The sequence below is a fragment of the Microtus oregoni genome, unplaced genomic scaffold, assembly GCF_018167655.1.
Source record: "Microtus oregoni isolate MIOR12 unplaced genomic scaffold, Mior012 000015F_ref0000493, whole genome shotgun sequence".
Classification (NCBI taxonomy): Eukaryota; Metazoa; Chordata; class Mammalia; order Rodentia; family Cricetidae; genus Microtus; species Microtus oregoni.
The window spans coordinates 31,320,361-31,346,402 of NW_024543074.1; the positions used below are offsets into that span (position 1 = coordinate 31,320,361).

At 43.0% G+C, this 26,042-nt stretch overlaps 1 protein-coding gene across 6 annotated transcripts; it reads right to left on the minus strand.

Annotated features, from left to right (window-relative positions):
- Nucleotides 1-924: 924 nt before the first annotated feature.
- Nucleotides 925-26,042, minus strand: LOC121456394 (myosin-2). Of its 6 annotated transcripts, none has more exons than XM_041664492.1 (38): nt 25,839-26,042; nt 25,595-25,738; nt 24,106-24,262; nt 23,133-23,160; nt 22,937-23,051; nt 22,747-22,839; nt 22,334-22,397; nt 22,119-22,217; nt 20,724-20,827; nt 20,120-20,258; nt 19,685-19,803; nt 19,447-19,596; nt 18,035-18,205; nt 17,642-17,941; nt 16,944-17,021; nt 15,574-15,661; nt 15,373-15,490; nt 13,280-13,403; nt 13,056-13,192; nt 11,542-11,797; nt 9,839-10,081; nt 9,553-9,729; nt 9,328-9,473; nt 9,156-9,246; nt 8,678-9,067; nt 8,026-8,152; nt 7,003-7,121; nt 6,670-6,866; nt 5,798-5,981; nt 5,551-5,716; nt 5,326-5,450; nt 4,860-5,168; nt 4,570-4,773; nt 3,897-4,022; nt 3,649-3,819; nt 3,463-3,567; nt 3,261-3,356; nt 925-1,199 (listed from the first exon to the last, which is right to left on the minus strand). In XM_041664492.1, the coding sequence occupies exons 1-38, from the start codon at nt 26,040-26,042 to the stop codon at nt 1,047-1,049; spliced, it is 5,817 nt and encodes a 1,938-aa protein (XP_041520426.1). In that variant the 3' UTR covers nt 925-1,046. The 6 variants fall into 6 exon arrangements, with proteins under 6 accessions (XP_041520426.1, XP_041520424.1, XP_041520421.1 ...); XM_041664490.1 differs by having other exon boundaries at nt 17,636-17,941; XM_041664487.1 differs by having other exon boundaries at nt 16,944-17,023; nt 17,632-17,941.

The following is a 26,042-nucleotide window of genomic DNA, read 5'->3' on the forward strand; positions in this document are numbered from 1 at the left end:
ATTGAAATCAGCCTCAGACTTGTCGCTTAAGCCAAGACACTTCTGCTTTCGGCTCAGATGGGAAGTTAGCATTTAGCTTTTACCGGATGCTGTCTAGGAAGGCTGTGTTTTTGGCCGTGCATCAAAGCTGCCTCCAGTTCTAAAACTTTAATCTAGGAAAATGTCTCAATCATCTAGATCGCTATCGCTTCTGTTTTTATATGCATTTGAGTAAACTGTTTTGAGACTTTTGGTCTGGTCTCTTAACCACTGATTAGGCTCTTCATATGATTACAGAGGAGGCTATAAAGAATGCGAAAAATAGGCACATAGCTTATCGATACCAAATTATAACTTAAAGAACAATGTTTTCTATGTGCCCAGATTTAATAGGCACCTACAACTTCCATAAGAAAGAGTTATTTCCAACTGATATCATCATACGGAAGACACATACATATACTGTAGTATTAATTATGTATTCATGGTATTAATATTAATGTTGGAAAGAGTTTTCATGAGATGGTGGAGAATAGTTGGTGTTTGTTTTTTTTCATGCAGTTATTAAACAAAGAGAATCAGTGACATGGTTAGTGTGAATTATCTCTGTAGAAATAGCCTTAGCACCATTATCTTCCTAGATCTGAAAAACGGGGTTTGTGTTAAAGGATGTAGAGACTACCTGGGAGGTGGCAATACCAAGATACCAGGGACAACGAAGAAGAAATAGGAATGACTTCTAGAGTTCTAGTCACTGGGACAGGCTTTCTTGATAAGTGACACCTTTATCAACTTAAAATGCCTCGCTAAACCAAAGACACATGTGAATGCCTGCGTATTTCTTAGTAGCAGGTGGGCTGTGACTATTGAGCGGCCTGGGAGTTTTCAAACTCTGACACTGCTTTAGGAAGGTGACAAAAGACGGGGCCAGCCTAAGGATGCTGTTTGTAAAAGAACGTGGGTTCTTTATTTCCTTTCAACAGGATGGGACAGAATCCTATGTGGACATGACCAAAGGCTCCACATTTTGTGCCTCTCTTCAGTCATCCCATGGCATTGGGACTCGCTCACTCTTCACTTATGATTTTCGTGTGAACTTCGCGGCTCTTCACCCGCAGCTTGTTGACCTGAGACTCCGCGATGTCAGCCCGCTCCTCGGCTTCCTCCAGTTCATGCTGGATCTTGCGGAATTTGGACAGATTTGTGTTGGACTGCTCCTCCTGAGAATAGAAACAGAATCATAATAAACCCATGCTGTAATCTTTCTAAGCCCTGTAGACTGGCAGAAACAGGAGTTGGCATCGTACCCTCTCCAAGATCGAGATCTTGCTTACCATTGAAAGTAATTTTATCATTCAAGATTGGTGTCCCAAAATCATCTCATTTCCATTTTGCAACCAAAATATCTTTTTGTAAGGATTTTATTTGCGTGTGTATTGTCTGTCTGTCTGTCTGTTTTTGTGTGTGTATGTAGACACTCTTGATGACCAGAAAAGGGCTTGGATCTCCTGGAGCTGGAGTTACGGGTTGTTTGTTGTTAACTGCCTGACATGGGTGCTGGGAACCAAACTCAGATCCTCTGGGAGAGCAACTAGTGCTCTTAGTGACTGAAGCATCTTTCCAGCCCTGACGACCAAAATATCTGAATTGACATATGCCATAAAGGAAGGGGGAAAGGGAGATCAGAGAAGTCAAGAACATGAAAAGGCCAGCTAATTAATGCTAGCTGTTAGGTGATAATTGTTAACTGAAATTAGTTATTCCTTATCATATTAAGGATGACTTAACAGTCATTTAAAACACTGAAATGTCCATTGACGTTTACTCTAGATCATTTTGGCACAAAGTGGTTGTTTCCTCCGGATTTTGATATCAAATTGTCTGGCCAGATTCCCGATGAAGACATGGTTACATTGTAGGACTTGAGCCTATTTATCCACTGATAGACAATTCCTTCAGTTAAGTACGGCTTTTAGTGCTGAGTGGGTTTTAGTATTGGGTAACGCAGCCATGCTGTGATGGCAGTCAGGAGTAAGGCTGCCTTCATGTCTTCCCCCGTCCTCCCTTGGACGGGCTTTGGTATGAGGGTTATGCGAGCTTTGTAATGTGAATTGGAAAGCTTCGCCTCTTTTTATCATTGCTCTTGAACAGTTCACATAGCTGAGGATTATCTGTCCCTTGAAATTTTGAAAGACCTATCCGGACCTGGGTCCTTTTCAACAGTAGCAGGGTAACACGTGTTCTTCAGAAAAAAATGGCCAGTTTCTTTCTGATCTCCACTCACTAAAACTAAAGACACTATACTAAAAACACTCCTCTATGGACAAGGCGTGTTTCCCTTCTTACTACTGATGTTCTATTTGCATTTCCTCTAATTTTCTTCATTAAGCTAGCTATAAATGTATTTGTTTTATTAATTCTCCAAAGCTATTAGGTACTATTAAAATGTCAAATTAGGAAATAGCACACTCGAATCAGTTAATTCCTACCTTTATTTTATCAGAACTTTTTGCTTCCATTTGTGTTATTAGTATTAATTTCTAGATTGGATATGAATTTATTTGTTTATTTTTATTCTTGATTAATGCTAAAAACTCAGAAAGCAATGGATTAGCCCTCTAAGTAATGTTAGTGTTCCAATATATATATATTTTTAAAAGTTGCGCCTTGCTTGTAATTATATTTATAATAAATAATTATCTGGCAATCATGCTTTTCTAATGTATATTTTATCCTGAGTTATTTTTTACTTTTATTTTTTTATGCGTGAGGATATTTTTCCTGCATATACATATGTGAATGACTTGTTTGCCTGGGACCTATAGAGGCCAGAAGAGGGTGTCAAGTTTCCTGGAACTAGAGTTCCAGATGGTTATGGGTGCTGGGAACGGAGCACAGGTCCCTGGAAGAGCAACCAGGCTTCTTAACTGCTGAGCCATCTCTCCAGCCTCCAAGAATTATTTTTCAGTTTGCTCGTTAGTGGTTAGGAGTCTGGGGAGTTCTGGTATATTTCTTATCTATTGTTTTGTCCTACCATGACCTCAGAGAACAACCTATATTATTTCTGCTTTTAAATTTTTTGCAGGTTTCCTTTGGAAGCTGGGATTTTCCCTTAAAATCAAGCTATTATTACACAAAAAGTACAAAGATGTACACAGCCCTGAAATACAGAGTCTGTATATAGAAAATGATGTATATACTAAATGAGGCAGCAAATCAAATTATTTGGTAACTTTTCTCAATCCAAGGACTTCACTCTTCTCTCCCCTAAAGATACTCACAGCCTCCTCCGCTTGTCTCTTGTAAGATTTCACTTTTGCCTGGAGTTTATCCACCAAATCCTGAAGCCTGAGAATATTTTTTCTGTCTTCTTCTGTCTGCAAGATTGTAAGGACCACAGGGCATTACTCCCAAAGCACGTGCTACCACTGTGAGTATCTCACACATCTGGAGGGACAGTAGTTGCTAAGGACCACTGCCTACCTGGTAAGTGAGCTCCTTCACTCGCCTCTCATGTTTGCGCAGACCTTTGACTGCCTCCACATTCCGCTTCTGCTCACTCTCAACCTCGCCCTCCAGTTCACGCACCTAGAAAAGGGAAGGCTCTGAAGAATTTTGTTCCAATGAGGCATTGGAAACACGCGGGAAAAGACAAACACAGGGACCCACCCTGGCCTCTAGTTTCTGGATCTGCTTCTTGCCACCCTTCAGCGCCAGCTGCTCAGCCTCATCTAGACGCAGCTGCAGGTCCTTCACTGTCTGCTCCATGTTCTTCTTCATCCGCTCCAGGTGGGCGCTGGTGTCCTGCTCCTTCTTCAGTTCCTCTGCCATCATGGCGGCCTGATAAGAATATCAAGATAAGCTATCGGCACCAGGAAGTCTCGCTGCTCAGTCTGCATAAATGTGACTCTACTCACATCAGTGATGGCTTTCTTGGCCTTCTCTTCTGCATTGCGGGCTTCCTGGACGATGTCCTCCATCTCTCCTTGCATTTGGGAAATGTCTGTCTCGAGCTTCTTCTTGGTGTTGATGAGGCTGGTGTTCTGGTTAAAAAGAAGAGTTACACTTTCTGCTGTTATCAGAGCACTTAGTGGTAGTTACTTCTTGAAAAATATAGGATAAAGATTTGTAAGTAAAAGAAATGCCATTCAACATTAAAGAATTCTGTTCTAGACCACAGTTGTCCATAGAAAAAGATAGAAAGGCTGCAGAATAGTCAGCACCTTTGTGTGCATTGGAGGCAGATGAAACAGCTTTATGATTTTATAGTTGTCATTTACCATCCATGCGCATAGTAACATTACAACAGATGCTTGTGACATGCCATTCCTTCCCAATAAAAATGGGAATGTGGCTAGTAAGCATGAATAGGGATGCTGATATAGTAGAGTGTAGGCACCCTTAAAATGTTCTAGAGAGAGAATCAGTAACGATTGCTAATATAAAACAGTGGGAAACTTCTCAGTAACAGTGAAATCTGGCAGAAATTAAAACCTGGTTGGTTGCCTTTATGAAAAGTCCAGGCTTTTACATTCCGAGATGCTTAAGCCTAAGCATCTACCGCTGGGAAGTCTTTGTACAAAACCTCACCTGAGTGTGCAGCAGCTGCACACGCTCACTGGCATCCAGCAGCTCCTGCTCTGCAATCTTCCTGCTCCTCTCCGTCTGCTCCAGCGTGGCCCGCAGCTCCTCGATCTCAGCCTGCAGCAGGTTGGCTCTGCGCTCAACCATGGCCAGCTGCTCCTTCAGGTCCTCCTGGCCCCGGAGAGCATCATCCAGGTGCAGCTGGGTGTCCTGTGCAATAAACAATCAATGAGACACCGCATCCTCAACCTAAGTCACCCCCTTGTCTGGCACCTACTTCTCTTGGTGCCACCAACCTTGAGGATGCCTTGTGTGTTCCTATAGTTTCTCAGGGCCTCGGCAGCCATGCGGTTGGAGTGGTTCAGCTGGATTTCCATCTCATTGAGGTCTCCCTCCATCTTCTTCTTGATCCTGATGGCGTCATTCCTGCTCCTGATCTCCGCGTCCAGCGTGCTCTGCATGGACTCCACGACTCTGATGTGGTTTCTCTTCAGCTGGTCGATCTCCTCGTCCTTCTCGGCAATCTTCCTGTCGATCTCAGACTTGACTTGGTTCAGCTCCAGCTGGATGCGCAGGATCTTTCCCTCTTCGTGCTCCAGAGATGCCTTAAGGACAGTGAGAGGCAACATCAGCAAACAACAAAGAAGCACGCTGGAGTTTTTCCACACAGAGATAACTGGGTTTCCCGCATCTATTTACTCGCCCTGTGAGTGGACTCAATTTTCCCTGAAAATGTTGATTAACCAAGCATGCAGCCTGTACCTCTGCTTCTTCTAGAGCAGCCTGAAGCTCGCATTTCTCTTGCTCTACTTGTTTCTTTATCTTCTCCAGTTCATGGATACGCTTCCCTCCTTCTGCGATCTGCTCCGTGAGGTCAGAAATCTCCTCTGTTAATGGGAGAGAGACATGTAAGGATGTGGTCAAAGCATGACATAGAGGAGCGAGCCCTCCGAGCCATGGGTACTGTTGGGAGAGAAAGGGCCTCACGCTGTAAGTTCTTATTCTCTCGCTTCAGGGTTTCTAGCTGATCCAGAGACTCCTCGTAGGCGTTCTTCATCTTGAAGAGCTCCGTGCCGAGGGAGCGGGCCTCCTTCTGGGACGCCTCCAGCTCGGCATGTGTTTCCTCATATTTCTGCTTCCACTCTGCCAGGATCTGGAAAACCAAAGAGCAGTGAGCTGCTGCGATGGAGAGGGAAAGGTACGCAGAGCAGAGAGAGGATGCTTCGGGAATCACCTTGTCGAAGTTCCTCTGCTTCTTGTCCAGGGCGGCACAGGCCGCGTTGGTCCTCTCCACGTCGAGCATGAGGTCCTCCACCTCGTTCTGCAGCCGCTGCTTCGTCTTCTCCAGGGAAGCACACTTGGCGTTCACGGCTTCCACGTGCTCCTCAGCCGCCTGCAAACGCTGAGCCAGCTTCTTCCTTGAAGATTACATACATTTTAGGAAGAAGAAACCATATTTAAAAATATGAACTATCACCATATTGAAGAATATCAAAAATGAAATATTAATAATTATAAATTATCTTATACAATTAATGTGTAATGTATAACTATATTGTATATTAATTATACTAACATAGTATATTAATTAAAGATTAATAATTTGATAAAAAGTCACTGGGGATCTCTTAAGAACCAGACATGACTATACAGCAGTGGACAAATGTCACCCACTTTGTGAGCTCACAAACAAGTGAGAGCAATCAACAGTAGTCAAGTCTGAAGTTTCTTAGTAACAGCTTTAGGATATAAGTGCCGTGAAGAGAAATAAAACATGATACTCCTTCGGCAAGAACACTAGGTATCTAGGGACAGTCTTGCTAAGAACCCAGAGTGAACTAGTGGGAGACCTACAAAGACTGTGGTTTACAGAGGAACCAGTTGGTAAAGAAGCAGCAATGAACCTGGGGCACTCGACAAAGAACAGCAAGCTCTGTGGTTAGCAATTATTTGTTACCTCCACTGGATTTTAAGTCAGTGGAGCAGGGATGTGCTCATTCTATTCAGGGATTATTGTGACAGTCCGGCAAACAGAAGCTGGTCTGCAATGTTGCAGCATGGATGTGTAAAGTTTCCTGTACCATTCTCTCTCAAACAGGCACGTACTTGGCCTCCTCCAGCTCCTCCGTGCGCTGGATGGCGTCCGTCTCATATTTGGTCCTCCACTGGGCCACCTCGCTGTTGGCCTTGGACAACGCCCTCTGCAACTCAGCCTTAGATTCCTGCTCCTCCTCATACTGTTCCCTCAGCAGGTCACAGTCGTGGCGGGAGGACTGCAGGGCATGGGCCAGCGCGTTCTTGGCCTATGGAGATGGTCACACCTTCATTGTACTAGATATTTAAGTATTCCCTCTCCTCAGAGCTGATGGAACTGGCTCCTTTGAGGGTCAATACTTAAAACAAAATGCTTTCAGTCACCAGCTTTAGAACAATAATCACCTTTACTTCCTCCTCAAGCTGCCTCTTTAACTCCTCAATCTGCTGGGTAAAGGCTTGCTTCCCTCTTGATAACTGAGACACCAGTGCTTCCTTCTCATCAAGCTGCCGCGAAAATTCACCTGGGAAACAGAAGAACCAGCACTGCTGTTCTCTAAGGGAGGAACACGTTCCAGAGCCCATTTGAGAAGTAAATTTAACACTCAGCACACCAGATTGAGAGTTCGGATGCTTAAATTATCTGCTGACCTTCTCAGGCTCTGTGCAAAATCTCTAGGTGCTCTAATGAGACGTTCGTAGCGATCCAGATGAATAAATACAGTTTAAATTCCTTTTCCTGCTCCATCATGACATCTTTCTTACACAGTGTTACGTAAAATTTGGTACCGACGGTCCAAACAAGTATCCAAAATCCACTTATAGAGACTTGCACATGCATGCACATACATGTGTGCGTGTGTGTGTGTGTGTGTGTGCTACAATAGACATGTGAAAGTCAGGGGAAAACTTTGTGGAGTCAGTTCTCTCCTCCCATCTTTATGTGGGATCTGGAGATTGAACTCAGAACTCCAGGCTGGTGAGGCATTGCCCACTGAACTTCCAGAGGTGACTGAGAGATGGGCATGTATGTGCATTGCCCCATTCAGAGACTGTGTTCATGCTGACATAAACAAAAGGATAAGTAGGGCTGGGGACATGACTTCATGGCAGACTACTTGCTTAGCCTGTGTCAGGCCCTGGGTTTGATCCCCTGAAAGGCAAAATAGGAATGGCAACAACAAACAACACAGGCTGAGACCGAAGCCCTGCTTTCCGCTGGAGTGACTCCTGATCCCAGCAACTGCTCTGTAGCTAATTCCTCCTGACCTTTGTGGATCAGAGCTTGAACTAGTCATGACCTTGGATGCAGGCAGAGATTGAGCCTTCTAGTGAATCAGCCACGTTCCCAGCTGCTCATATCATAAAGTCGTTTATTCTTAACTACCTCATCTCTATGCTCAGACACCGTCAAAGACGGAGAATTACCAGATTCGGTCTGCAAGCGTCCCCTCTGGCTCGTCAGGTCGTTGATCAGCCGCTGCTGCTCTTCCTCCTTTGATTTGAGCTCGCTCACCTGGTCCTCCAGGGTGCGGCACATCTTCTCTAGGTTCCCCTGAAAGAGGGAGTGAAAGAAAGAATGATGAGGCTCCGGGAGAATAACCATTGTTGTATCTAATTCTTCTACAAGGGGGAAAACATTGACTTGAACAAATAAATCAAATTATCCTATAAATTATGTAATCTAGACAATGTCTTTCCCTTAAAGTAAAATTATAAAGCTATGTGCAATAGCAATAGAAAAGTTTGAAGATTGAATTCTGATTTTATGATTCTGTAAGAATTATATGGTCTGTTCTTTAAGAGGATATTAAAAATACTTCACCACTTTTATATATACTAGAATATTGTCATATAATAAAAAATATGAGCAACCTGTCCTATGCAGCTGGAAACCTGAAGAACACAGATGACCTGTGCTCAAGTCACCTGCTAACAGTGGGATGGTGTGATGTGCTTGCCTTTTCTCGCATTTCTGTATTACTGCAATAATGAATGACTTAATATATATGAAGTGCCCTGGGCAAACTATGTGTCCAAATGGATTAGAATTATTAATATCAATTTTCCAACCATGTACCTTGGCCTTAGACACTGTCTCTACATTACTAGCGAGGTCGTCGATCTCCATCTTCATCTCGCTCTTCTCCTTCTCCAGCTTCTGCTTGACCCGCTGCAGGTTGTCAATCTGCTCCCCAAGCTCAGCCACGCTGTCCGCGTGCTTCTTCCTCAGGGTGGCCGCTGTGGCTTCATGCTGCAGGGTGGCCTCCTCCAGGTCCCTGCGCATCTTCTGGAACTCAGCCTCTCTCTTCTTGTTCATCTCGATCTGGGCAGAAGTGGCTCCGCCAGCTTCTTCCAACCTCTCGCTGATCTCCTCCAGTTCCCGGGAGAGGTCAGAGCGCTGCTTCTCTGCTTTGGCCCTGGAGGCCCTCTCTGCCTCGATTTCCTCCTCCAGCTCCTCGATGCGGGCCTGGGGGTGGCAGGAAAAACAGACTTAGCTTCTTGAGTCAGTCATGTTTTTTCCTGTTGAGTTAGACTTATGGAAGCCATTGACTTACCTGCAGCTCCTTGATCTTCTTCTGCAGTTGAATGCCAACTGCCTGCTCGTCTTCAATCTTGCTCTGCAGATTGCTCATCTCAAACTCTTTCCTTAAAGAAGAAACACAAGATAGAAATTCTGTTCACCGCCAATATCGAAAGCAAAGTGCTAAGCAGTTGTTTCATGCTTACTTTTTGAGCCTCTCATCAAGTTGCTGTTTCTCGTTTTCAATATCCATGATGGATTCCTGGGCCAGCTTCAAGTCACCCTCAAGTTTCCTCTTGGCTCTTTCCAGGTCCATGCGAAGTTTCTTTTCTTGCTCCAAGGACCCCTCAAGCTAAATGAATATAGTGCCATGTCAAAAGGAATGTATAGTTCCTTTAGAAGGAAATTATTCTTATTAATACACGACTTACATCATCCACTTGTTGTTCAAGCTTGATTTTGGCTTTGGTCAGGGTGTTGACTTTGTCCTCCTCTGCCTGCAGGTCATCCAGGGTCTGCTGGTGGGCCTCTTGGAGGGCCTTCTTCTCCTTGGTCAGCTTGGCAATGGTTTCGTCCAGACCCGCCATCTCCTCCGTGAGGTTTTTCACCTTAGGAAGCAAACATGCTTTGTATTACTTGTTATATTTGAACATATTTGTTCTATGTTTTGCTTCATAACTTAAAAGAGTCATAACTTTCCAGGAATCTGTCTCACACCTTGTTCTCTGTGGCATGCTTCTCCTTCTCCACCTTGGCCAGGGTCAGCTCAAGGTCGTCGATGTCTTTCTTCAGCTCTGAGCACTCATCCTCCAGCTTCCTCTTCTTGGCCGTCAGCTCGGCGTTGATCTCCTCCTCGTCCTCGGCTCTCTCGGTCACCTCTTTGATTTTGGCCTCCAGCTGGATTTTGGTTTTGATCAGCTGGTCGCATCTTTCCTCCGCATCAGCCAAGCCTTCAGCTTCCTGGAATTGGCAATACAATCGACATTAGAAAGAAAGAATCAAATATATTTCTATGATAAGACTTTAACTTCCTTGAGTTGGTCTATTGGATTTCTTATGTTCATTTATTTAAGTTTTCAAGGACTTTTGTCTCATAAACCACCTACTGTGTGCAATGCTTTTGCATATGTGGGGAAAACAAACTATGTTGTTTTCTTTTCCTTGTGACAGAATGCTTTTATAGTAGACGAGAACACCCATTTCTGTAGACTGTCATTAATCAAAAACATAATTCATAATATTAGACATCTAACACATTGGCTCCATGTTGCTTTCATGGAATTAGTTTTCAGATTGGCCCTTGAGAGATGGGTGGGTGTGGAATGTGTAGAAATCAGCTTATAGTAGAAGAAGCAGAAGGCAGGTAGGGAAACATTTGTGCAGGGAAAGTGCAAGACGCTGAAGGTGCAGATATATTTTCTATGTGGTACTGGAGAATGGTTCTATTTAAGATGCCCCAAATCTGAATCAAGGCATAAAGTCTTAAAATAAAATTTGTTGCAACCTGTTTTGTTTTGGTTTTTTCAATTAAGGAGAATTGGAAGGGCAGAAAATGAGAAACATGGAATATATATATATATATATATATATATATATATATGCGTTAATGGTCCTCTGCCATCATCCTTTGAGTGCCTAAAAGACTATGATGTGCTCCATGCCATGAACTCAGTTGTGTGGACAGGATCTGAGTAACTCCCTAGGGAGAATGGGAAGGAGTTGGGTGTAGACTTGAAGGAAGCAGAAAGAAGAGCCTTCTGTAAGCCTGGGGGAGTTATTACACTGCCACAATTTGACAAAAGAGACCATATAATAGCTGATTCAGAAGTGAGCAGTTGATAAATTTGGTGGATTAAAGGTGGGGAGAAAGGCACAACAGATTAGATGCTAAGGTAAAATTGTGGGTGTGGCTCAATAGGCCTCGGCCCATGGAGATGGAAGAAATAACAGGCATGAGTTTTTGAGATCAGTAGCAAGAGATAATTCAGTACAGTCTGGTGTAGAACACTATCACCCTTCAGCTGTCTATACGCTAATGTGAGACCAATGGATGACAAGATGTTCTTCAAGGAAGCTTTAAAGAAAAAAATCTCTCTCCATGTTGTCTTCCCTTTATTTTTTGGGTTTGGTTTGTGTTAATCATCTTTGAGAACTCTCTTCAAACTGAAAAGAAGCCACAATTCCTGTAGATTGATGTAGGCTGGAAGAAGACAGACAGTTCTACCTCATTTTCACGGCACTGGCTTGGGTGTATTTATTGGGCAGCGAGAGAAATGTGGCCATTTGGAGTCTCTAGCCATCTCTGATAGCCATCTCTCTACAATGAGTGATTCCCTGCCAATTATCCATCTCCCTTATCGTGGTCAGAGCATCAGCACTTCATCCTGGTTAGGGATACCCAGGATAGTGCCCCAACTTACAGCCTGCACTTGGAGTTGCAGGTCATTTTTTTCTTTCAACAGTGACACCATCTTTTCTTCCAGTTCCTTCCTCTTTGCCTCCGACTTGGAGAGCTCGTCTTTGGTTTTCTGGAACTCCTCCTTCATGTTGGCCATTTCCTTCTCAGTCTCTGCGCTCTTCAGCAGGGGTTTGATCTTGAAGAAGAGCTTCATCCAGGGCCAGTGCTTAACATTCATGAAGGCGCGGATGTTGTACTGGATGCAGAAGATGGACTCCCTGAAATGCAGTGTTTACTAATTAGATACTCTGTAGACTATAAAGCAAGAGTAAATCTCGGGAGTGAGTTGGAGGTTCTTTCTCCCTCCATCCTACCCCACTCCTCACTTGCATTCAACCTTGAAGATGAGAAAAATTATATTTCAAGGTGATGGGCAAGAACTTGTAACCATCCATTTCTCTACATCATTGCATCTCAAACTTGGACATGGTTAAGAATCACTCAAAGAGATTATCAAAAAAAAAAAAACCTGACTCTTGAATTCCACTTCCAGAATCCAGACTTATAGTATTTAACATGGACATGAAATTTCACATTTTTAATAAGACACAACAGATACCAATGTCGCAAATCAAGGTCCCTTTGGGAGGCATTGCTATTCATCAGTACTTCAAATACTCTCATTCAGATAGCAGAGGGCAGTGAAAATGGCAAAATACCATAGTCCTTGACAGAGGTGACTTTAAAAATCAGATTTCTTTGACAGTCTCTAGTTTTACATTTTAATTTGTGTGAATTTTGCATTCTATGCTATGAAGATACATTTGCCTTAATCTAGACCACTTAGAAATTATTAACCTTCATAAATAGGTAGTTAGCTCCCCAAGTACCACATCGCGGTGTGGTCAGAAAAATTAAGCCTAACTGCAAGTGATAAAGGTTGTCTCGTGTAACTTGTTTATGTGTATACATTGACCACATGAAATGTTTTTCATCACTGGTCCTGAGACATCAGATTCTGTCATCTTTTAGTTCTTTCCCTCCATCAGTTAGACAAGCAGGAAGTCAACTCCTTTAGTGACACTGTAGTAACTTCCTGTGAAAAGTCCTTCACAAATACCCTATTTTAAATTATATTTCAATAATAGAAATGATTCAACTGAAGAAGTAGTTTCAGATATTATATAAAACCATTTTTGATACTACTATACATTTCAAGGCTCCCTATTTAATGATGTTTAATAAACCATGTCATAGCTAGCAGAAGAAGGGCAAAAATTTATCTCTACCTACTCATTGGTATATTTTCTCCTGTTTGATCAAGAAATATCTATGCTTGATACTCCTCAAGTCCTCACCCAGACACTCAGGAGATGTTCAGTGCTGACAGACCTTAAGTTCTCTGCCCTTTTCTCACAGACGTTTCATTTATTCCTTCTTACTTTGGTCTTCTTACCACAGCTAAGTCCTACCTGTCAGCTACCTTGAGTGTATTTTTGAAGACACAAGAGGTGAATAAGCCACACATTTTTATACCTTCTCTCCACCATCTTCTGGTACTCCACTCTTGCCAAGAACCCTCTGCACATGGCCTGGGTGCGGGTAATCAGCTGAGCCAACTTGTCATCTCTCATCTCCTCTAGGAGCCCCAGAAGACCAGCTTTGAAGAAGACCTGTGTGCAGGCAATGCTGCAGATCAGAAACTTCACACCGAGTTCAAAGGGACAGGAAGACATGAGGCTGGATTTAGGGAGGGTTACCTTGGTGTGACCAAACTTATACTGAGTGTGGTCAATGTCGATGGAGCCAAGGAGCTTCTCAGAAGCCTTCTTGCTATCGATGAATTGTCCCTCGGGGATGGCGCTTGCGTTTAACACCTTGTATCTGTTAAAATAAGTGTAGTTTGTAAAGATCTGTTTTACAAACAGTAACCAAATTCTAAATGATTTATTTAAAATTCAAAAGCTTTTTCTAATTGTGTTGTTTACCGACAGACATTACCTGCATGTTTTTTCAACCTATTGGTTATATATATATATATATATTTTTTTTTTTGATGTTGCAGAATAGTTATAGATTTATTAAACCTCATATTAACATTCGTGAGCTTACTTTCTTTTTTTTTTAATTTATTTATTTATTAAGGATTTCTGCCTCGTCCCCACAACCGCTTCCCATTTCCCTCCCCCTCCCCCGATCAAGTCCCCCCCCCCCTTGGTTATATATTTTTAATCCATTGTGCCTTCCTTTATAGTTCCAGTGTTCCACTCTCTCTGTCTCTGTCTCTGTCTCTGTCTATCTCTCTCTCATTTTAGCCAGTCTCTCTACATATAGCCATGGCTGTCCTGGAACTCACTATGTAGACTAGACTGGCTTCAAAGTCACAGAAATATACCCACTTCTGCCTCCTGGGTGCTGGGATTAAAGGTGTGTACCATCATACCCATCCAGTTCCTACCTTTAAAAAAAAAATCAGACTCTGTCCTCAAGGACTATATCATTCTGTTCACATTTAAGAGTATATAGCCTATGCAATATAATGTATTATTTTTGTTTGGCAAATGTGTTTCAATGAAAGATCATAAGTCCAAGAAATCTGTTTTTTTAATTAATGAATATAGTAACATTATTAATTAAATAAAAAAATCTATGAATTTGAGAAGAAAAGGGGGAGGGGAAACATGGGAGGAGTTGGAGGAAGGAAAGGGAAAGGGGACGTGATGTAATTATATTTTAATAATAAAAATAATAAGGAATATAGTAGATGGGGTCTTGGGTTTGAGAAACGATCCTATAAGTCTAATAACAAACCTCGGATGCCCTTCATCTTGAGCACTGCTATTCTTTATCAACCAACTCTAGACTCAGAGACCAGTGCCCCGCAGGTGCCACCCAGAACGTTTTCTTGATTCTCAAGATCAGCATATCAGGGAGGAGAAAAGAGATTTAACTAAGAGCTGTCACCATGACATGCCCCCTATTATTCTAGGGAATCCTGGGAAGTTCATCTGTGAGAGAGAACTGAAATCAAACAAATCAAGAAGGTAACCTATTTGAAGCTAGCTCTACGTGTGACATCCCAACCCAGTGACTTATTAGTTTTGACTTTAAAAGACTTAATTTGATCTCTTTGAACCCTACTCATTTGGTCAGAAAATGCGAGTAACAGTAGTTCTTATCTGGATTGAACGGTGGTGAAGGTTAAGTGGGTCAGAGCAGTGAAAGGGCAGCTCTCCTAAGTCCTGAATCTGGAATGTGTATCTATGAGCCTTAAAATATCTAGTGAAAATTTTGCACAGAGCTTAACATATAGTATTCTTTTCTTCTTTTTTAAATATTTTTTAGAGGTAGAGTTTCTCTGTGTCGCTCTGGCTGTCCTGGAGCTAACTCTCTAGATCAAGATGGCCTCAAACTCAGAGATTTTCCTGCCTCTGCCTCCAAGTGGTAGGATTAAAGGCATGAACCACTACTGCCTGTTCAAAGAGTATCTTTTTCTTCTTTTTTCTTTTCTTTCTTTCTTTTTTTTTTCTTTTTGTTCTTGTTTTTTGAGACAGGGTTTCTTTGTATAACTTTGGAGCCTGTCCTGGAACTTGCTCTGTAGACCAGGCTGGCCTCTAACTCACTAACTCACAGAGATCCACCTGCCTCTGCCTCCCAAGTGCTGGGATTAAAGGCATCCACCACTACCACATAGCAAATAGTATTGTTTCAAAGTTTTGTAAGACTCAGAATCTTTAGTTCTTTTGTGGCAAATTAAAAACATTAGAGGTATACTTTTCACTAAATTGCTCTGCTTATGTCAAACTTGTTTATACTAAGCATCAAAGACATATCATAATTTGGAGAACCTGACCTCTGCTTGAAGTCTGCATAGAGGATCCTGCTGGGGAAGCCCTTCCGGCAGATGCGGATGCCTTCCAGCACACCGTTACACCTCAGCTGGTGCAGGACCAGTTCGTGCTCCATGGCCCCTGGAAATGCATGTTTATTTCACAGCAGAACATAACAAAGATGTGGCAGCCATGCTTTGCCCTTTCACTTGGGAGTTTCTTACCGGGAGTCTTGGTTTCATTGGGGATGATGCACCTCACGAAGTGGGGGTGAGTGCTCCTAAGGTTGGTCATCAGCTTGTTCAGATTCTCCTGTAAGATCAGAAAACTATTGTCAGAGTATCAGCAGAGGGATGAGCAGTCGGTGATGTCTATAAAATCAACCTGTGGCTTGGGCTGACTGACTGCATCACTGGTGTTCTTTCTTTCTGTTATTGATTATGTGTATATGTGTATGCATGCATGTATACCACTCTTGTGGAGCTTTAGACTGACACTGTGTGTCAGCCCATAGGTGTCTTCTACCTAGTGGCTGAGACAGGGTCTCTCATTGGGCTAGAACTTTGCCACATTGGCCACAGTGTGCTGGCCTGGCATCTTCTAAGGATCCATCTGCTTCTGCCTCTCATATTGGTAGTATTATAGGTGCACACCACCATACTGCTTTTTTTTAATGTGTCTTTTGGGAATCTGAACTCAGACCTCAACACCTACAAGACAAATACTTCACCATCTAAACTCCCTGCCATTGGCACAGGAGGACCAGCTTTCACCCAAAGAAAACCCTATTGCTTTTGCTGAGATGTTGGTCCTCAGTCCACCCTGATGCATTCTTGTTGGCAGGAGAGATGTGTGTCAAAATGCTTGGAGTGTGCTTCTTTTCATTTTAGACCAGCATTGTCCTGCTTTCCTCCCTGACCTTCGGCCACTCAAACATCTATCTACCTATTAAATGGTGTCTCTGTCTTTTACTAAACTCGATGATTCTTCATTAAGGAAATACAATCCTGCACCATATTTGGACCTTGGACATTTTGTAGAGCTCCATGGATAAGGTAATAACTTTAAAACTTGGTATTGACCACTGATTAGATCAGTAGCAACAATGCATTAGTTAAGTTGGTTGCTAGGTTGCATTAATCTTACTTGTTTTGATGTTGGTTTAGTTTGGTTTAGTTTTGGCCTTGCTGTTGTTATTATATTTGCACAGTGTACCCTAGACTGTTTTCAAATTTTCAGTCCTCCTGGTTCTGCCTGCCAAGTCCAGGATTACAGGAGTACACCACCACAATGGACGGTTTCCTTAGTCTTACCGATATATTCTTACTCTTTCTGTACTTGGCTTTGGTATTTGTCACCCAATTAGATTATGAATGGTGGATCATTAAGTTCCACTAGAGTTCCTAAGAGGTCCCCCTCATTCTGTGATGGCTCAGAAAGGTGAGATAAGATAATGTCTGACTGATCTCTCCCATTTCATATTAACGGAAGCCATAAATGTCAGCGCTTTTCTAGAGTCTCCTGAAAAAATGTGATCTCGTACTTCTAAAGCCAAACTTCTAAGGTAATTGGAGGTGCTAGAGTTTGCTCTTACTCTGAACAGAGCAGACACGGTCTGGAAAGAAGATCCCTTCTTCTTAGCACCTTTCTTGGCGGCCCCACCGCTGCTGGCCTCTAAGGAAGGAAAAGGAAAGCGTCATTCAAATACACTCTTGAGTCAGGGGGCTCCATCCTGCCCATTTTTGTGTTTTCCATGCCCAAGTGGAACCCTCTCACCCCAGGAACATCCTCCCACCATATGGACCCCCTTAAAATCTTGTTTTATCAACTAAGTTCACACCCACTTTCTATAATTCGCTATCTATTTGGAGATGATGTGAACAGCAGTCACCTACCCATGAAGAGGTGAACTTTCTGATATTGATACTTGGCACACAGTGACTTAAAAATCTTCAGTAGAAGATAGCACTGAAAGGCAGGATTTGGTCACTATGTTTTCTTTAATGTCCCCAGATGCTTCACATTTAGTACAGTGGGAGAAAGAGGAAAGAATTACAGAAACCGAAGCTTCTCCTTGGTTGAGAGCCTGATAGTTCTTTTCTTGCCATTGTGATAAGGTCTCTGTCAGTAGGGAGGTGATACCAAATATTTAAGCTCCATATAGCCTACCACTCAAGGAATGAGGGGTTTGGCACACCACCTTCTGCTGGGGCTCTCTCACCAGCCTCAAACTAATAGCTTGGTTGTAATATTAAGAGAAAGTGAAGACTTGGAGGCCTCACCTGCTTCAGCAGTTTGAGTTCCAGAGAAGAGGTAGGCCAGAGTTTTCACTGAAGACTTCTGGTACAGCCCAACCACAGTCTCATTCAGGGGGTCCTTGTTCTTGTCCAGCCAGCCGGTGATGTTGTAGTCCACGGTGCCCGCATAGTGAATCAGGGAGAAGTGGGCTTCAGCCTTGCCTTTGACCACCTTAGGCTTCTGGAAGTTGGCAGACTTTCCAAGATGCTGTTCATACAGCTTGTTCTTGAAGGAGGTGTCTGTTGCTTTGGGGAACATGCACTCCTCTTCCAGGATGGAGAAGATGCCCATCGGCTGGATTGAAGGAGACACAAAGGCATCTGAGTATGTATACACGAGCAGCAGGATACATGGGAAGGGGGCTCAGAGCAGACGAAGGGGGGATACCTTCTCGATGAGCTCGATGCAGGCGGCCAGGTCCATCCCGAAGTCGATGAATGTCCACTCGATGCCTTCCTTCTTGTACTCCTCCTGCTCCAGCACGAACATGTGATGGTTGAAGAACTGCTGCAGCTTCTCATTGGTGAAGTTGATGCACAGCTGCTCCAGGCTGTTGAACTAAATAAATAGATAAGCGTATTTGTCTCTGAAATTAAGTAGGCATTTTATTTACAATAATTTTTAGAAGGTAGTATCCACATCATTGGTCAGGAGAGTCTCTCTTTTGCAATGCAAAATAAGCATGGAAGGTTTGAGGCACGTGGAAGTTACTGTTCATTGCTGCTTTATAGAAAGTCTTAAGTTGGCATTAATTTTTTTATTTTGAATTTCTTAAATTTGCATAGTTTTCCTGAGTTTCTACTTAATCTCCCTAGGTTTATTCCAGTTACCCCCTATGTCTTCCAGAGGCCTCATCTAAGAGCAAACTCTCACACACACACCCCCAAAAAAAGCTGGTCCAGAGCCTATATTGCAGGAACACCACTATGGTCAGAATTTCAGGTGATTAGCAATTGTTATTTAGTGTGAAACGAAAACAATAAACAAGACACAAGAGACCACATATAATATAACAGCACACCTTTTCATCTTTAAGAACCCCACCAAAGCCGGGCGGTGGTGGCGCACGCCTTTAATCCCAGCACTCGGGAGGCAGAGGCAGGCGGATCTCTGTGAGTTCGAGACCAGCCTGGTCTACAAGAGCTAGTGCCAGGACAGGCTCCAAAACCACAGAGAAACCCTGTCTCGAAAAACCAAAAAAAAAAAAAAAAAGAACCCCACCAAATAGCAAATGAACTAGATCTACTTAGATTAGACCCCTTTTCCTTGTTTTTCTAATACTTTCTCTTAAAGCTAAGTTTTATTATAATAATTAGAAAAGAGATAAACTTTTAAAAAGCTATGAGCAAGGAAATGTATTTCATGATCAAATAGAAATTTTTATTTCGTGATATTACATTAACAAGCATTAAATTTTAATTGCATTTAATTAATGATGAGTCTAAATTATCAAGCCTTTCTCAGCCTTCATTATCTCCCTAAGTATCTCTCAGTTATTTCTGCACTGTATACTCAGAGCATATTATGGGTTACTAAGTTTCACTGTGCTATTTAATGTCTGCTTTCTTCACATCTTGGGAGTTTTAGAGCCGCTCCCCTTCCACATTCAAACTCCATCCATCCTGCAGGGTCCTCATTACATGTGTTGTTTGTCGTTTGCTACAGGAAATGTTTAGTAGGCGACAAGCAAATCTCCTTTAAGTCGTCATATCACAGAGGCAAGAAAGGGTCCTGATACTCAGAAAATCTTAGTAATATATTCATTGCTATAAAGATGCTCCATCAATCAAGCAACTCACATCAAAGATCTCAAAGCCAGCGATGTCCAAGACCCCGATGAAGTACTGCCTGGGCTGCTTGGTGTCCAGCTGCTGGTTGATGCGGGTGACCATCCACAGGAACATCTTCTCGTACATGGCCTTAGCCAGGGCTCCCACAGCATTGGTCACCTTGAAAGATGAAGATAGAACTCTTGAAATTACAGGAGGAATGTACAATGCTCTCATCCCTTGTGGTGGTTTGTAATTAGGTATTTACCTGCTCTACAGTCTGGCCCTTGGTGACGTACTCATTGCCGACCTTGACCCTGGGGTAGCACAGGGCTTTGAGCAGGTCAGCAGAGTTCAGACCCTGAAGATAGGCAGCCTTGTCAGCAACTAAAAGCAAGGGTGGATACAATGGTATTAGAGCCCAAAGAAGTCCGTTTTCTTAAAATAATAATAATAATAATAATTTTCATGCATGTTGTACAGTGTTCTCAGTATATTTTTGATAGTCTTTTTAAAAATCTCACTGAGTTCAAGACCTTAACTGCCCCGAATCGTGTTTCTGCTTTACAAAGTGAATTATTTAAGTGATCTGTGAAGCTCAGATCTAAAATGCGAGTGTGCCTTCCTAGGAAAACTCAGGGTAATGCGTTCAGGGTGTGAGTTTCAGAAGAAGCGTGACGTCAGGTGGAAGATGCAGCCGTACCTTCAGTGCCGTCTGGCTCAGCTTGCTCCTCACGCTGCTTCTGCTTGAACTTCATGTTCCCATAATGCATCACGGCTCCCGTGAGCTTGTAGATGGAGACCTTTTCTTCATTTGTAAAGCCCAAAATGTCAATAGCACTCTGCCAATGAAATCAAGATGATAACTGTTAGGTTATGATTTGCTATTTAGAGCTCGCGTTCCCATTGCTCACAACAAACTGGTTACACTGAGGAAACCACACCAGAACTTCCGGAGGGAAGGGCGTGGACAGGATGCTCCCTGCAGCAATGAGGTTATAGGTGTGTGTTACCACATGAGTCAAAAAGAAGCTCAGGGGAAAACATGGTCAACCTCAGACTCTTATTATTTTGAGAAGTCGCACCTCAAAGTCAGCAAGGACTTTGGCAAGGACTCTGGGATGATGAATCGTAAGAACCTGGTGAGGGATAGAATCTAACTCCAGGGGTCCGGGGGGTCCAGGGTTTGTTTAGCACCCTCAACTCTTTCTTTGCTGTTTCTTCTAGAGACTCTGAATAGTTATCAGAGTGAACCACATCGCTGACCCTGCACAGTCATCCCAAGCATTGTTTTGGGTTCTACTTACATCTGTGGCCATCAGTTCTTCCTGGTCATCAATGCTGGCCACACTGATCTCCCCTTGGCTGACAAATGGGTAATCGTATGGGTTCGTGGTAATCAGCAGCATTTCTATGTACATGGAAAAGAGCAAAGATGAGCACAGCCACTGTCTTCATCAAAGCAGAAGATTTTCAGATTCATAATAAGAGGGTGAAGGATGATGGACGTGCACTAAGTACCTTGAAGATGATGTCATGGTAGTCCCTGTCAATGGCTAGTTTTTAAACATTGCTACAATATAACAAATGGTATGCATGTGTGAAATTTTCAAAGACTAAAGATTACCTCAAACTAGTATAGTCTTTCTCATGGTGAGTATTTAAAAATCAGAAATGGAAGCTAACTAAAGCCTTAAAAGAGAAAGCAAATTATTAAGTAAGTTTTGCCTATCTCTAGTGTGTAGCACTGTGCAACCATCCACAATACTGTGGCACAATAGTAATATGAATAAAACCATGACACACTCAGTGTGTATGTGTGTGTGTGTATACATATATATCTCACAAAAGTGTTACCATAACTTCAACTGTGTAAATTTTATGCATTTATCCATACATAATGATATAAGTATAGAAAGTGAATAGGATGATGTTTATCTAGGTGTTCATATGGTTATTTCACAGAAATTAGAGATAGTTTTTCGCTTTTCCTTTGCTTCCTTAAGAATTTTTATGATATAAACCTCAAGGTCCAAACCAGGAGCAGAAGGAGAGAGAGCGCGAGCAAGGAACTCAGGACCGTGAGGGGTGCACCCACACACTGAGACAATGGGGATGTTGTACTGGGAACTCACCAAGGCCAGCTGGCCTGGGTCTGGAAAAGCCTGGGATAAAATCGGACTCTCTGAACATAGCGGACAATGAGGACTACTAAGAACTCAAGAACAATGGCAGTGGGTTTCTGATCCTACTGCATGCACTGGCTTTGTGGGAGCCTAGGCAGTTTGGACGCTCAACTTACTAGACCTGGATGGAGGTGGGGGTTCCTTGGACTTCCCACAGGACAGAGAACCCTGATTGCTTTTCGGGCTGAGGGCGGGGGGGACTTAATTGGGGGAGGGGGAGGGAAATGGGAAGTGGTGGCGGGGAAGAGACAGAAATCTTTAATAAATAAATAAATTTAAAAAAAAGAATTTTTATGATAAGCAAATACAAATTTTAACAAACTTACAGAGCTTCCTCCATTTTTTGATACTGGAGACTGAACTTGAGCTCAGATCTGAGTTATATAATCAACCTTATATAAAGCTATTTTTTAATGAAAATTTTTTAAAAACTCAGTAAAATTCAAACACAGAGTATGAGGTTGAGCACTGCCAAGCGTGGTGTGATGACTTCAGAAAGGAATGGACATTCCTTACCAATCAGCTCTGGCTTCTTGTTGGATGTGATCTGATAGAAAATATGGTAGCTCCTTTCCGCCTTGAGCTGGAAAGTGACCCGGGACTTCTCTAGCAGATCTGGAAGAAAGCAGATCGCCAACAGGAAACTGTAAAAGCTGACCTGGTGTGCGGGTTTGGCTGTCAGCAATGTTAGCAGACCTCAAGACAGAATGGCACTACAGACAAGCACTCACAAGTTTCGATGTCAGCAGACGCCAGTTTCCCCGTGGTGCCAAAGTGGATTCTGATGAATTTACCCTTGAAAAGAAAACTAATATGTCTACTTTGTTTACAATAACATCAAATGGTTGAAAATGTTCAAAACACTTGGGACAGTACTGTTTTAATTTTAAACCATTCTGGAGACTACTTGCAACAGGAATAAAATGCCTATCTTCTATTTTACAAGTAGAAGGATTTTTATCTTTGAGTTTAGAATTTATGAATATAATATAGGAGGCAATGCTGTGTTAATTAGCTTGGATTAATTAGCCCATGATGTATAAAATATATTAAAACATCCCATTGTTTCCCATAATTATATGCAGTTATTGTCAAAATTAAAAATAAAATATTTTACAGTATCAATAGTGGACAAGAGACTCACAAAGCGAGAGGAGTTGTCGTTCCTCACGGTCTTGGCGTTGCCAAAGGCCTCCAGCAGGGGGTTGGCGCTGATGATTTGATCTTCCAGGGTCCCCTACAAGGGAAAGATCAGTGCTTACATACCAGGCTCAGGAACTTCTAGCCTGAGAGTGCCCCCAAAAGAGCCTGGACTCTGGGACAGTCAGACCCACCTGCATTTTGCCAGTGGGAGCCTCCTCCTTCTTCTTGTCCCCAGTGACTGCAATTGTTGCAAAGTACTGGATGACACGCTTCGTGTTCACAGTCTTCCCAGCCCCGGATTCTCCACTGTCAAATCAAAACAATCAGAGGAGTCGCCGCTTCTAGCAACTTCCACAGCCATGAAAAGAAGCATGGAAACCTACTTACGTGATCAGGATTGACTGATTCTCCCGGTCTACAAGAGAAAATGCAGGCACTTAGTGTTGTTTTGAACCCAATTGTAAATGGCTAGAACAGTCTAAGGGCGTGAAATTTCTATTCCTCAGCTGAGCTGCCTTAGGGCCTGGTGCACACTGGCCTAACATCTTCCAGTTTCTCTCTCTTCTACTCCCCTACTTAGCATACGTGCACCCATTTACACCAACAACCACCACTCTTACAACTTCCCATTCAAAGGGGAAAAAATCCTCCAATGAAGAAAAAGCCTGAGAAACCTTGGTCAAAGCGGGTGGCGACAAGGCTGTGTTTTACTGAGGCACAAAGCATTCTTCCTAATATTCTACCACTAAATCCATATCTAAACTAGACCTGGCCTTCGCATCCCCTTTTTGTGACACATTAAGTTAGAGACTCATTCATGGTGGACCAAAGGATTGATGAGGCTCCGACATTGGCAATGTTTTGATGTGTGAGGAGTAGCAGGGGCCACAAGTACTTGAGGTCTACCTAGCTGAGCCAATCACCAGAGAGGTAGTCACAATGGAAGGTTGTAACGCCAGATACTTCTTAAAATCTGACTGGTTGGTTCTGGCAAAGGCAGTACCCTTTGTACTGTTGGTCACAATTCATGATACCAAGGAAAAACCACAGAAGCAAAGTTTGTTTTCCTGCTTCTTGCCTTCTGGTAATAGAGAGCCAGTCTGTATGCAGGGCTGTGTCTTTTGTGTGCATGTGTGTGCATCTGCACAGGGATGCTTCTATTTTTGTGTTCCTAAGTCTCGCCGCAAGTAGCCTCTATTGACCTTTACACATCAAAGAGCTCAGAAGCCATTCTATGCTATGTCACACAAACCTCTGTGAGAAGGGATCATCCCAAGTGGTTTGATATAATTGATTTGAGACTCTCTTTAGGGGTCTGCGGGAAAAGATTAGGCACATACAAAATAGCCAAGTTACTCACCTGTCAACATGAACTGGTAGGCGTTGTCAGAGATGGAGAAGATGTGGGGTGGGGCCTCCTGTCGCTTTTTGCCTCGGTAGGCCGCCACCACCTCGGGGTTGTACACCGGCAGCCACTTGTAGGGGTTGACGGTGACGCAGAAGAGGCCCGAGTAGGTCTGTGTAAGTAAAGAGGAAATGACTACCCAAGAGCCCTGCTTGTCTGTTCTACTCACTTAGTGGAGTTTTAAGAAAAGGAATTACTTTCCATGAGTATATTTTTTTTTTTCTGGAATCAGCACAGAAACCAAAAACTGGCAGATAGCAACATCTTTGAGGGAGTGACCAATTCAGAGTTTCTACTGCTTCCCCTGGGACTTGGGGTTTTCACACAGCAGGAACACCAAAGTCACATCTATCCATTTGATTTAAAGTGTGGACTTTAAAAAAATGAGACATTTTTGTTGTTTGAAAGAGATGGGAATGTATTTCCTCTGCAGAATTGAGACAATTTGAATGTATAAGACTATAAATTTGAACATAAATGTATTCAGCAATAAGGGGTGACTGGGGACTCTGGAACACTTTAAGACAGCATGATAAAAGCCCTTCAAAAATAAAGGGGACAGTATGGAGATGTAGCACCATGGGGAAGCACTGTAAAATATTTTGAGTTACAGAGTGACAGAGAGCAAATAAATGCATCATAATTACAATGCAGGGATTTAATAGATATCTGTCAGCTGGTTAAGGACTGGCACCAACCAGGAGTATAAGCATCTGACCTGTGTGGATGCCATCCAGCTGAATACCCGTGCCAGCTAAACTGTGTAAAAATATGAATATGTAATATATGCCATTCAAAATGTTTATTGGGTGTGTGTGTGTGTGTGTGTGTGTGTGTGTGTGTGTGTGTGGTGCCAGGACCCTGCAAGGCAGTTAAACTAAAACATAAGTGAGACAGTGTTGAGACATTCATAGGCAATGCAGGAGATGGAGAAGTTAATGAATGACCAGGAAAAACACAGTCAATGTGAAAGCAGGGATAGGAACAGAGGGCTCAAGGCTGCCTGGGGACACTGGAAGGAGCTCAAGGATGAAAGGACCAGAAACAAATTACTGTTACGTGGGGAGAAAGTAAAACTGAATGAAAATTGATCCCTAAGAATTCCATTTTGAAATATTCCAATGTGTTTATCTTTTCCTTGGTTTGAGATGATTAGGCAATGGCAATGGAGAGGGAAGGGAAGGCCTGAGCGTGTTTGATCAACAGGTCTGTGGTCAAGTCAGACAGCCAAGGCTGTGGTCTTCTCGTGGGAGAGAATATCAAGTGTCACTTTCAGGATGTGCCTTACGTTCTCAATATAATAACCAGTGATTCTACTGGTGACTTCAAGTGACTAGTAGATACTTATGACACAATCGTACATCAGTGTGAGTGTTAGGCTTTTAGGGCACATGGTGGTGGTGGCAGTAAACTCTCCCTTCAACCCCCGTGGAGGGACACTCACGTAGATCATCCAGGCTGCATAACGCTCTTTGAGGTTGTACAGCACGGCAGGCTCGTGCAGGTGGGTCATCATGGCCATGTCCTCGATCTTGTCGTACTTGGGAGGATTCATGGGGAAGACTTGGTCTTCCTTCACCGTCAGGGTCTGGTAAATAGGAAATGGAACAATCAGTGTCAAGTGAGTGACCAAACTTTCCAAATGGAGCACAATGCCACACGCGCAACACGGCGGGCTCTCTACTTACCGCTCCCGCTTCGGTTTTCACGGTCACTTTCCCTGCATCTTTGCTCTGAATCGTTCCTTTGACGAAGGATTCCTTGGGCTCCGCCACAAAGACAGATGTTTTGGCATCAAAGGGCCTATTCTGGGCCTCGATTCGCTCCTTTTCAGACTTTCGGAGGTAAGGAGCAGCCTCCCCGAAAACGGCCATCTCCGCGTCAGAACTCAT